This window comes from Phyllobates terribilis, unplaced genomic scaffold (genome assembly GCF_046119375.1).
Source record: "Phyllobates terribilis strain yellow unplaced genomic scaffold, ASM4611937v1 Scaffold_1__5_contigs__length_1240528914, whole genome shotgun sequence".
NCBI lineage: Eukaryota > Metazoa > Chordata > Amphibia > Anura > Dendrobatidae > Phyllobates > Phyllobates terribilis.
In genome coordinates, this window is record NW_027362761.1 from 190,351,103 (window position 1) to 190,364,010 (window position 12,908).

At 44.5% G+C, this 12,908-nt stretch overlaps 1 protein-coding gene across 2 annotated transcripts in view; it reads left to right on the top strand.

Moving 5' to 3' along the window:
* VPS13A (vacuolar protein sorting 13 homolog A) overlaps positions 1-12,908 on the top strand; it is a 221,736-nt gene that overhangs the window by 113,529 nt on the left and 95,299 nt on the right. For both annotated transcript variants that reach the window (XR_012314200.1, XM_073670791.1), the window contains exons 32-37: positions 1,404-1,571; positions 1,660-1,967; positions 2,112-2,259; positions 11,417-11,561; positions 12,433-12,563; positions 12,654-12,820. Coding sequence is in view for 1 of the 2 variants with exons in the window: in XM_073670791.1 (XP_073526892.1) it covers positions 1,404-1,571; positions 1,660-1,967; positions 2,112-2,259; positions 11,417-11,561; positions 12,433-12,563; positions 12,654-12,820 (1,067 nt within the window). In the remaining variant the exon portion in view is untranslated. The remainder of the gene's footprint in view (positions 1-1,403; positions 1,572-1,659; positions 1,968-2,111; positions 2,260-11,416; positions 11,562-12,432; positions 12,564-12,653; positions 12,821-12,908) is intronic.

The following is a 12,908-nucleotide window of genomic DNA, read 5'->3' on the forward strand; positions in this document are numbered from 1 at the left end:
TTCAATGATATTCAGGTCTGGGGACTGGGATGGCCATTCCAGAACATTGTAATTGTTCCTCTGCATGAATGCCTGAGTAGATTTGGAGCGGTGTTTTGGATCATTGTCTTGCTGAAAGGTCCATCCCCTGCGTAACTTCAACTTTGTCACTGATTCTTGAACATTATTGTCAAGAATCTGCTGATACTGAGTGGAATCCATGCGTCCCTCAACTTTAACAAGATTCCCGGTGCCGGCATTGGCCACACAGCCCCAAAGCATGATGGAACTTCCACCAAATTTTACTGTGGGTAGCAAGTGTTTTTCTTGGAATGCTGTGTTTTTTTGACGCCATGCATAACGCCTTTTTGTATGACCAAACAACTCAATCTTGGTTTAATCAGTCCACAGGACCTTCTTCCAAAAAGAAATTGGCTTCTCCAAATGTGTTTTTGCATACCTCAGCCGACTCTGTTTGTGGCGTGCTTGCAGAAACTGCTTCTTTCGCATCATTCTCCCATACAGCTTCTCCTTGTGCAAAGTGCGTTGTATAGTTGACCGATGCACAGTGACACCATCTGCAGCAAGTTGATGCTGCAGCTCTCTGGAAGTGGTCTGAGGATTGTCCTTGACTGATCTCACCATTCTTCTTCTCTGCCTTTCTGATGTTTTTCTTGGCCTGCCACTTCTGGCCTTAACAAGAACTGTCCTTGTGTTCTTCCATTTCTTTACTATGTTCCTCACAGTGGAAACTGACAGGTTAAATCTCTGAGACAGCTTTTTGTATCCTTCCCCTGAACAACTATGTTGAATAATCTTTGTTTTCAGATCATTTGACAGTTGTTTTGAGGAGCCCATGATGCCACTCTTGAGAGGAGATTCAAACAGGAGAACAACTTGCAAGTGGCCACTTTAAGTAGCTTTTCTCATGATTGCATACACCTGGCTATGAAGTTCAAAGCTCAATGAGGTTACAAAACCAAAAAAAGTGCTTTAGTAAGTCAGTAAAAAGTAGGTAGGAGTATTTAAAACAAGAAAATGATAAGGGTGCCCATACTTATGCACCTGTCAAATTTTGTTTGAATGCAGATTGCACATTTTCTGTTAGTACAATAAACCTCATTTCAAGGCAGAAACATTACTGTGTCCAACAGTTATTAAATATATCAAACTGAAATAGCTGTTGCAAAAACACCAATTTTTATAAAACATTAAGCTTAAGATTAATAGGGGTGCCCAAACTTTTTCATATAACTGTATGTGTATATATATATATATATATATATATATATATATATATATATATATATATATATATATATATATATATATATATATATATATATATATTCTTTTATATATCCCATATATTATATGATGGTCTTTAAAATTATTCATCATAACTTGACTGTTAACTCTTTCAGGCTGTTTACATTACTGGAAAAGAAGTCTTTAGTTTTAAGATGGTCTCTTACGTTGGAGCCACTGAAGGTCCTGCTTACAGCGATATGAACATAGTGGATAGTACAATCACCCTGACAGTGGGCTGCATACAAGTCATCTTTGTTAATAAATTTGTTTCCGCCCTTTTGGTAAATCACCTTTATTATTCTCTTTGTATCTTATTACATAATTGAGTGTACGTTGATTCCTATAACAATTTCTTCAAATTTTGTCTAGGCTTTCATAAATAACTTCCAGGCTGCTAAGGAAGCGTTAGCTGAAGCCACAGTACATGCTGCAGAAAAAGCTGCTAGCGGCGTGAAAGAGATGACCCAGCACAGTTTCCGACTAGCCTTGGACATTAACATCAAAGCCCCCGTTGTGATTGTGCCACAGTCCTCTACATCTAGAAATGTACTGGTTGCAGATTTGGGTCTCATCAACATAAAGAACCGTTTTTCTATTATAACACCAAAACTTCGCAGTAATCTTCCACCCGTAATTGACTGCATGATGGTGAAGCTGAGTGACCTCAAGCTATACAGGTCTGTAGCGAAATAAATCATGTTTCACTGGAGTCATTTCATTAGTAATATATTTGCTATGCAATTTTCAGAAATATAACACTAATATGAAATTATTTTTTAAATTAAAATGAAACTTTTTTTTTTACATTTATTCTTTCTCAGAACCGTGTTTGAAAATGGATCCCTAATTTCAGAAGTAGAACTGCTCCAGCCATTAAATTTGGACATCACAATTGAGCGTAATTTAGCAGCTGCCTGGTTCACAGATATTCCAGATATTAAAATTATTGGGCAACTCAAGCCTATGAATGTAAGTTTCAAGTACAATCCTACTGTATATAATATTATAACAATTGTACCCTTTTGGCAAAATTGTCCATCATGTAAATAGCTGGTTTAGGTGTATATAGATGTACTTGTAGCTGGTTTAGGTGTATATAGATGTACGTGTGTATATGTGTGGATATGGAAAGTATTCAGACCCCTTTAAATTTTTCACTTTGTTTCATTACAGCCATTTGGTAAATTCTAAAAAGTTTATTTTTTTTCTCATTAAAGTACACTCTGCACCCCATCTTGACTGAAAAAAAAACAGAAATGTAGAAATTTTTGCAAATTTATTATAAAAGAAAAACTGAAATATCACATGGTCATAAGTATTCAGACCCTTTGCTCAGTATTGAGTAGAAGCACCCTTTTGAGCTAGTACAGCCATGTGTCTTCTTGGGAATGATGCAACAAGTTTTTCACACCTGGATTTGGGGATCCTCTGCCATTCTTCCTTGCAGATCCTCTCCAGTTCTGTCAGGTTGGATGGTGAAGGTTGGTGGACAGCCATTTTCAGGTCTCTCCAGAGATGCTCAATTGGGTTTAGGTCAGGGCCAGTCAAGAATGGTCACAGAGTTGTTCTGAAGCCACTCCTTTGTTATTTTAGCTGTGTGCTTAGGGTCATTGTCTTGTTGGAAGGTGAACCTTCAGCCAAGTGTGAGGTCCAGAGCACTCTGGAAGAGGTTTTCATCCAGGATATCTCTGTACTTGGCCGCATTCATGTTTCCTTCAATTGCAACCAGTCGTCCTGTGCCTGCAGCTGAAAAACACCCTCCATAGCATGATGCTGCTACCATCATGTTTCACTGTTGGGATTGTATTGGGCAGGTGATGAGCAGTGCCTGGTTTTCTCCACACATACCGCTTAGAATTATCACCAAAAAGTTCTATATTCAGCTCATCAGATCAGAGAATCTTATTTCTCATAGTCTGGGAGTCCGTCATGTGTTTTTGCGCAAACTCTATGCGGACTTTCATATGTCTTGCACTGAGGAGAGGCTTCCGTCGGGCCACTCTGCCACAAAAGCCCGACTGGTGGAGGGCTGCAGTGATAGTTGACTTTGTGGAACTTTCTCCCATCTCCCTACTGCATCTCTGGAGCTCAGCCACAGTGATCTTGGGGTTCTTCTTTACCTCTCTCACCAAGGCTCTTCTCCCACGATTGTTCAGTTTGGCTGGACGGCCAGGTCTAGGAAGACTTCTGGTGGTCCCAAACTTATTCCATTTAAGGATTATGGAGGCCACTGTGCTCTTAGGAACCTTGAGTAATGCAGAAATTCTTTTATAACATTGGCCAGATCTGTGCCTTGCCACAATTCTGTCTCTGAACTCTTTGGCCAGTTCCTTTGAGCTCATGATTCTCATTTGGTCTGACATGCACAGTGAGCTGTGAGGTCTTATATAGACAGGTGTGTGCCTTTCCAAATCAAGTCCTATCAGTTTAATTAAGCACAGCTGGACTCCAATGAAGGAGTAGAACCATCTCAAGGAGGATCACAAGGAAATGGACAGCATGTGACTTAAATATGAGTGTCTGAGCAAAGGGTCTGAATACTTATGACAATGTGATATTTCAGTTTTTCTTTTTTAATAAATTTGCAAAAATCTCTACATTTCTGGTTCTTTTTCAGTCAAGATGGTGTGCAGAGTGTACTTGAATGAGAAAAAAATGAACTTTTTAGAATTTACCAAATGGCTGCAATGAAACAAAGAGTGAAAAATTATATATATATACAGTACAGACCAAAAGTTTGGACACACCCCATTTAAAGATTTTTCTGTATTTTCAGGACTATGAAAATTGTACATTCACACTGAAGGCATCAAAGCTATGAATTAACACATGTGGAATTATATACTTAACAAAAAAGTGTGAAACAACTGAAAATATGTCTTATATTCTAGGTTCTTCAAAGTAGCCACCTTTTGCTTTGATGACTGCTTTGCACACTCTTGGCATTCTCTTGATGAGCTTCAAGAGGTAGTCACCGGAAATGGTCTTCCAACAATCTTGAAGGAGTTCCCAGAGATGCTTAGCACTTGTTGGCCCTTTTGCCTTCACTCTGCGGTCCAGCTCACCCCAAACCATCTCGATTGGGTTCAGGTCTGGTGACTGTGGAGGCCAGGTCATCTGACGTGCACCCCATCACTCTCCTTCTTGGTCAAATAGCCCTTACACAGCCTGGAGGTGTGTCTGGGGTCATTGTCCTGTTAAAAAATAAATTATGGTCCAACTAAACGCAAACCGGATGGAATAGCATGCCGCTGCAAGATGCTGTGGTAGCCATGCTGGTTCAGTATGCCTTCAATTTTGAATAAATCCCAACAGTGTCAGCAGCAAAGCACCATCACACCTCCTCCTCCATGCTTCACGGTGGGAACCAGGCATGTAGAGTCCATCCGTTCACCTTTTCTGCGTCACACAAAAACATGGTGGTTGGAACCAAAGATCTCAAATTTGGACTCATCAGACCAAAGCACAGATTTCCACTGGTCTAATGTCCATTCCTTGTGTTTAGCCCAAACAAGTCTCTTCTGCTTGTTGCCTGTCCTTAGCAGTGGTTTCCTAACAGCTATTTTACCATGAAGGCCTGCTGCACAAGTCTCCTCTTAACAGTTGTTGAAGAGATGTGTCTGCTGCTAGAACTCTGTGTGGCATTGACCTGGTCTCTAATCTGAGCTGCTGTTAACCTGCGATTTCTGAGGCTGGTGACTCGGATAAACTTATCCTCAGAAGCAGAGGTGACTATTGGTCTTCCTTTCCTGGGGCGGTCCTCATGTGAGCCAGTTTCTTTGTAGCGCTTGATGGTTTTTGCAACTGCACTTGGGGACACTTTCAAAGTTTGCCTAATTTTTTGCACTGACTGACCTTCATTTCTTAAAGTAATGATGGCCACTCGTTTTTCTTTACTTAGCTGCTTTTTTCTTGCCATAATACAAATTCTAACAGTCTATTCAGTAGGACTATCAGCTGTGTATCCACCTGACTTCTGCACAACACAACTGATGGTCCCAACCCCATTTATAAGGCAAGAAATCCCACTTATTAAACCTGACAGGGCACACCTGTGAAGTGAAAACCATTTCCCGTGACTACCTCTTGAAGCTCATCAAGAGAATGCCAAGAGTGTGCAGAGCAGTCATCAAAGCAAAAGGTGGCTACTTTGAAGAACCTAGAATATAAGACATATTTTCAGTTATTTCACACTTTTTTGCTAAGTATATAATTCCACATGTGTTAATTCATAGTTTTGATGCCTTCAGTGTGAATGTACAATTTTCATAGTCATGAAAATACAGAAAAATCTTTAAATGAGAATGTGTGTCCAAACTTTTCTCAGTCATGTACATACATATGCACTTACACCTATATACTCCTAAACCAGCTATTTGGATATATAAACACAAGCGCATTTATCTCACAGGATGAGAGATTCTGGCTCAGATACAGAATGGGATGTTCCTCCCCATTTATCTCCTGAGAGAGCACAGCTCCTAGGCCAACTTCTGAAGCGTCTGTCTGGACCACAAATTCTTTATTAAAGTCTGGTGTGACCAGGACCGGCTGCTTACACAGTGCCAGCTTCAGCTGTTGGAATGCCGTCTCTGTTTCATCCGTCCATTTCACTTTCAAGTTTGCCTTCATGGCAAAATTTGGGATGAACCGCCTGTAGTATCCCACAATTCCAAGAAACGCTTTCACCTGCTTCTTGGAGAGCAGTCGTGGCCATTTCTGGATTGCCTCGACTTTGTTGACTTGTGGCTTAATTTCGCCTCTCCCAACGACATAGCCCAAGTCCTTGGCTTCCTCCTTCACAATGACACATTTTTTGGGGATTTATAGTAAATCCCGCCTTCCTCAGAGCATCCAGAATCGCCTGTACCTTTTGGTAGATGACTAGCCCAGTCTGAGCTAAAGACCACAATGTCGTCAAGGTAGGCTGCGGCATACTTGTTATGTGGGGCTAGGATCCGATCCATAGCCCTCTGGAAGGTGGATAGGGCCCCCTAGAGTCCGAAAGGCATCCTAGTGTATTGGAAACACCCATCAGGTGTTGAGAAAGCCGTCTTCTCCTTGGCTCTCTGGAACATGGGGACCTGCCAGTAGCCCTTCGTCAGGTTGAGGGTGGTAATACACCTCGCGCGTCCACGATGAGTTCGTCGACGCGGGGCATCGGGTATGCGTCACACTTGGACACCTCATTCAGCCGGCGGTAGTCATTGAAAAACCTCCACTCCCCGTTAGGTTTTGGCACGAGGATGATGGGACTCAACCATTCACTCTTTGACTTCTCTATCACACCGAGGTCTAACATCCTTTTCACCTCTGTTGAGAGAATCTCCTGGCGTGCTTGAGGAATCCTGTAGGGCTTCAGGTTCACTCTTATATGCGGCTCTGTTAGTACATCATGCTCTACCATCTGCTTATGCCCCGGCAACTCTGAGAACAGGTCATGATTTTGTTGCAGCAGTTCTCGACACTGTTGCTTCTGTGCCAGTGATAGAGGCTCCGTTGTCTTGACATCTTCTACCTTGGCTTCGGGACCGGCTCCCTGGCAAGGAGCTCCCACGGTTCCCGATCTTGCCACGGCTTGAGTAAGTTTACATGATATAACTGGTGCGGCTTTCTTCGGCCTGGCTGGTGGACTTTATAATTAACTTCGCTGAGTTTCTCCACCACCTTATACGGGCCTTGCCACTTGGCCAGAAACTTGGTCTTGACTGTGGGGATTAGCACCAGAACACGGTCCCCAGGCTGGAACTGCCTCAGCCTCGCTGATCGGATATAGACCCTTGCCCGGGCCTCCTGTGCCTGGAGGTGATGTGCCTTCACAATAGGCATCACTTTCGCCATTCTCTCCTGCATCTGGGCGACATGTTCTATGATGCTTCGGTGGGGCGTAACCACGGCTTCCCAGGTTTCCTTGGCAGTATCCAGGAACCCTCGCGGATGTCGTCCATACAGTAGCTCAAATGGGGAGACACCAGTAGAGGCTTGCAGTACCTCACTTACTGAGAAGAGCAGGAACGGTAGCAGGTAGTCCCAGCCACGACCATCTTTCTCTACGACTTTTTTGAGCATCGCTTTTCAGGTTTTATTAAAGCGCTCCACTCGGCCGTCTGTCTGTGGATGGTAAACGGAAGTTCGCAGCTGGGCAATCTGTAGGACCTTACACAGCTCCTTCATTACCTTGCTCATGAATGGGGTTCATTGATTGGTTAGTATCTCTTTCAGCAGACCGGTCCTGGCAAATATATGGACAAGTTCCCGGGCTATGCTCCTACTCGATGAGTTCCTTAGTGGTACCGCCTCTGGGTACCGGGTCGCATAGTCCATGACCACCAGAATGTATTGGTGGCCCTGTGCCGATTTAAATAAGGGCCCCACTAGGTCCATGGCAATTTTCTCAAAGGGGATTTGTATCACCGGTAGGGGAATTAGAGGACTACGGAAGTGGGAAGAAGGAGCCGTTATCTGGCAGGTGGGGCAGGACCTACAATAGTTTAGGATCTCCCGGTAACATCTTGGCCAATTAAACCTCCTCAATATCCTCTCCTGAGTTTTCTTGACCCCCTAGGTGTCCCCCCCAGGACATGTGAATGGGCCATATCTAATACCCTCCATTGGTATGGCCCTGGAACTACAGCTGTTCCACTATCTCATCACCCCTGAGTTTGGTCGCCCAATACAATAACTCCCCCTGAACTGCAAAGAGGGGGAATCTGGTATCAGCCCCCAGCTCTTAAGCAACCCCGTTACACACAGTAACCTGGTCAAGCGCCCCCTTTAAGGTCATGTCCCGAACTTGAGCAGTCCCAAAGTTTTCTCCGGACACTTCTAACTCAGGAAGGTCTGCCTCCTCGGTCACCGTCTCGTCCTAGTCGCCGACAAGGACACACAGTGGGAACTCATCCACTTGAGATTTCGACGGAGATTCTTCCCTAGGGACTTGGCTTTTGTCCACGCGACTCAGTATGGTTCGCTTTTCCCACAAGTCCCAAAACAATAAGAAATCGCGCCCCAATATGACGGGTCAGGTCCTTGACCACGCCGACCTCGTGGGACTGGGCAACACCGTCTGTTCCCACTGTCACTCTGGCCACAGGGTAGTCCTTGGCATCCCCATGTATGCACCGAACGCCCACGGTTTTGGCAGAGACCAACTAGTGGGGAAGGGTCTGATTAGGGTCACTAGACTCCCAGAGTCTAACAGTCCAAGCACCTTTACTCCATTAATGAACACCGCTCACGCCTGCGGCCCCTCGCTGGGTTGATAGTCCATACTGCAGGCCAGATAAGCGTAATAGGAACCATGTCTGCCTAGGCTGTAGTTCATCGGCTCAGGCGAAATATGACATCGGGCGGCTACGTGTCCAGAATTGTGACACCGCCAACAGACCACATCCTTAACACCAGTCTTTGCGGCACCCTCAGTGGAGTTGGGACGCCCCCCAGTTATGGCTCTAAACCACTTTCGTGGTGAACCAGCCCCCTTTTAGGTATCCCAGTACAGGGAAGTGACTACATCTTGTTTCCCAAGGGATTTCTCAACCACCTGGTACCTTTCTACTAGGCCGACGAGATCATCAGCATTCTGAGGGTCGCCCTGGGCAACCCAAGTCTGTACTGACCTGAGAAGGGAGTGTATGAATTTGTCAATCACCACCCGCTCGACCATCTGGGCAGGAGTGAAAGACACCGGCTGCAACCACTTCTGAAGCAGATGCAGTAAATCAGACATCTGCGAGCAAGGGGGTTTGTCACCAGCATACGCCCAGTGGTAGACTCGCTTCGTTCTCACCGCCATATTCACTCCTAGGTGTGCTAAGATCTGTCTTTTTAGCTTGGCATATTCCTTGGCATTCTGCAGTGCCAAGTCGTAATGTGCCTTTTGGGGTTCACCCTACAAATATGGTGCCAGAACTTCTGCCCACTGTTCTGGTGGAAGTTTGTGGTGATCAGTCACCCTCTCAAAGACTGTCAGAAAGGCTTCTACATCTTCCTCCGGGGTCATTTTCTGCATGGCCCGTCTTACCGCCTTCCTGATGCGTGAGTCATCAGTCGTCCCTGGGGTTCAGGAGACTGTCTGCCCTGGATGGCGTCCGCCAGAAGCTGTATCTGCTGCTGCTGCTCCTATTGGCGCTGCTGCTGCACTTTCTGCTGCAACTGGATCTGTTGTAGCAACAGCTTGGTTGTTTCCTGCTGAGCTTGCTGCTGCTGCAGGATCTGCTGCTGCTGTAGCTCCTGGTGCTGCTGCAGGTGCTGCTGGCCAAATGCTTGATAAGCTCCTCCATACTGCTGGACATCTCTGGCTGGCTGACAGCCTTCACCCAGGACATCCACCGTTCTCTATGGCAGGTACACGTGTTCCTGGAATTTTTCCCGCATTCTCCACCAACTATGGTAAAGCGACTTGCTCAGCTCTCACAGAGGAAGACACAGGAAACACGTCTCAGGTTAACTTCCTGCGGGTTTATGATACGGCATAAACCCCGTTAGGGTTCCACAAAAATTAACAAGTCCTCTCCGGGATAAAAGGAAAACAAAAAGATAAAGTAAAGCACAGTTCATAGGTGAGCGAGTTTCGCCCGCTCTCGGTGTCACAAACAGTCCAGCAATGTCCTTCTGTGGAGCTCTCTGGCTTCGACTCACAGTCTGGAGACTTCCTCCAGACCAGACCAGAGAAAAAATAACAGTGACTGAGTATTTACCTTCTCCCAGCCACACCCTTGAGGTGGAGATATGGTAAGTAGGCGTCCTGCTTCTTTCACCTACTCACAAAGAGCCAGACCCAAGATGGCTGTTTTAACCTCTTGAGCACCTAACATGCTAAAGAAGCTTCTAGGTTCAGTTCAATGAGGCTCATAGCTGCAGTGAAACATATCTCCCCTCACATACTTCACCAGTGACTCTGTCACATATTCCCGCCTTCTGCCCAAAGCCGAGGGTTTGGGCACCTTCAGACACCAGACAGGCAATTCCCATACATACAGAACACTAGGTATTGAACCCGTTCTACGCATGTTTGGCAAGCATTTTTATTGGCATATGGTACACTGTCCAGGTATATGCTCCCCCCTCCTGGTCCCCTATCCTGGTATATGCTCCCCAAACCTGGTCCCCCATCCTAGTATATGCTCCCCATCCATAAATAAAAAAAAAAAACACTCCTACTCACCTCTCCACTCCCCTGCAACGCGTCGCCTACATTATTTAAATAAAATGGCACCGGAATCAGCACGTGCACATACCGCGCTATCCGCGGCGCCATTTTGTTGAAGATAAATTTACTGCGTATTTCAATAAAATGGCGCCAGATAGCACGGTATGCACACGCGCCATTTTACTTTTATTGTCACGCTATGCGCAAGCCCGGACTCCGGTGCCACTCTCCTCCTCCGGCCTCTCTGAAGAACACAATATGTCCCCACTGGCGCCAGAGATCGCGGTACGCGGTCAGCGCCTACGCATGGCGCTATCTCCGGTGCCGCACACCTCCTCCAGCATCGTCCTCTTCCCTGTCTGAGATGTGTCTTTTTGTCTCCGACCACACTGCGCCTGCGCAGTGCTCATGCGCAGTCTATAGAGGCTTTGGACAGAAGGATACATCCCTGGTTATATTATAGGTGTCAAAAGTTTGAACACACATATTCATGCATAGGAAACATAGGAAAAATGTTCCAGTACACGAAGTGATGAGGGGTTAATCAGCCATGTTTAGTGCTCGACCTCCACTTCATTCATTGTCTATGAGACTGCTGTTAGTAACTAATCTCCTCTTCATTCAAGCACTGTTCTCAAAATCACCGGGCGATCTAGCGGTTGGACCCAGAGCAATCAGTAAGTTATCACCTATCCAGGCAATAGAGGAGAACTTGCTTTCTTGGGAATAACCCTTTAATGTTTTTGTGCATCTAGAAGTGTAAATTGAACAATTAATATATATTCCTTCCATTTTCTATTCTTAACAGTAGCGTGAATATGAATTGTGCAATTTTATATTGGTATAAATATTTTATATTGGTACACATTTTTATAGTGTATTTTAGAAGAAAGGAAGGAAAAAAAAACTATTTGCAAACTATGTACAAACACTACCTTCCCTACAAATCTGACTATTGTTCTTCTTTATATTTAGCTTATTCTGGGGCAGGAAGACTTGACTATAATTCTCAGGACATTGAATGAAAATCTAGGAGAAACCTCAGACAAGTCTGATCCTGAGAAAAATAAAAGTGAAAGTTCAAGCAGTGGCGGGAACAGCCCATCTAGAGTTGCCTCAGGTACCTTCACTTTAAAACCTACAAGACTAATATTAATGTTGTTTCAGTGTATAGTACAGACCAAAAACAACTTTCTGACCTCCTTGTAAATACATAAAAAATGCTTTAAAAACACCAGAAAATTAAGTTGTGTTTTTTTTCACTATGCAGAATGATAAGCAATGCAATTTTCAGGATACCTACAATATTGATGAACTAACCTTTTGTTTTCGAGTCTCCGCTTACCTCGTCGTTGAATCTACTATACAAACTTGCAAAAATGAATATGTACTTAAAGAGAACCTGTCAGGTGATAAATGCTGCCCAATCCACGGGCAGCATGTATCAGGCACTGTTTTTATTATCTCAGTCAGGTATGTTTGACTCTGGAACCCTGCAGCGTTTCAGCGAATAACATCCTTTAAAAGCCACCGGGGACCGAGCTGTACGGAAGACTAGTCGGATGGGTGGATCTCTGACAGCTCCTTCCCTCCCACTGCCCCAAGATTGACACGTCTCTCCATGCGTGTATAGGGAGAGACCTGTCAGTCAATGGCAGGGAGAGGCTGCCAGGGACCCGCCTGTCCAACTAGTCTTTTGTGTGGCTCAGTTCCTGGCAACTTTTAAAGTCTTTCTCTGAAACACGCAGGATTCCAGACCTGGCTGAGATCATACAGCCGGAGTCTGATACATACTGCCCGTGAATCAGACAGCATGTATCCACTGTCAGATTCCCTTTAAAATCCTGAAGTAGAAATAGATTGTACTACATATTAGCAACTGAATACTGTATTACTATTGCCTGTTGTATAACAGCTTTTAGATTGCTACTAGATTAATTCCCCGATAAAAGGCTTTACGTTTTCATTATTTTTCTTCATTTTTACATTAGGGACTACGGTGGTGACAGCAGCTGTAGTTGAAACATACACACCTATGAAGGTGAAGACGACTTTGAAGTTGGATTTCCAGTTTGACTCGCTTACTCTAAACTTGTATAGCTCCAGCCCAAGCCCCCCCTTGGTAATAATGATTAGGAAATCTGAGAGCAACCTTTGCATTTTTGGCTTGCAGTTTGTACAGTTGTGTAACTATTTATTCCCGTTTCAACAGAAAAACCTGAGTGAAAGGGATATTAGTTTAAAGCTTGCAGAATTCAAGTTGGGTCTGATTTCAACTGCTGTCAAAATGTCCTCCGATGGCTCCATGAGTGCTGCCGTTAAACTTACAAACTGTATGTTGGATGACAAGAGACAAGCTATTCAGAAGGCAACTCCACGGTACTGCTTAATATTTATGCATATTAAGGATAACATTAAAGGGGTTGTCCACCACTACAATATTATTTTTACGTTGCTCTGTCAATGG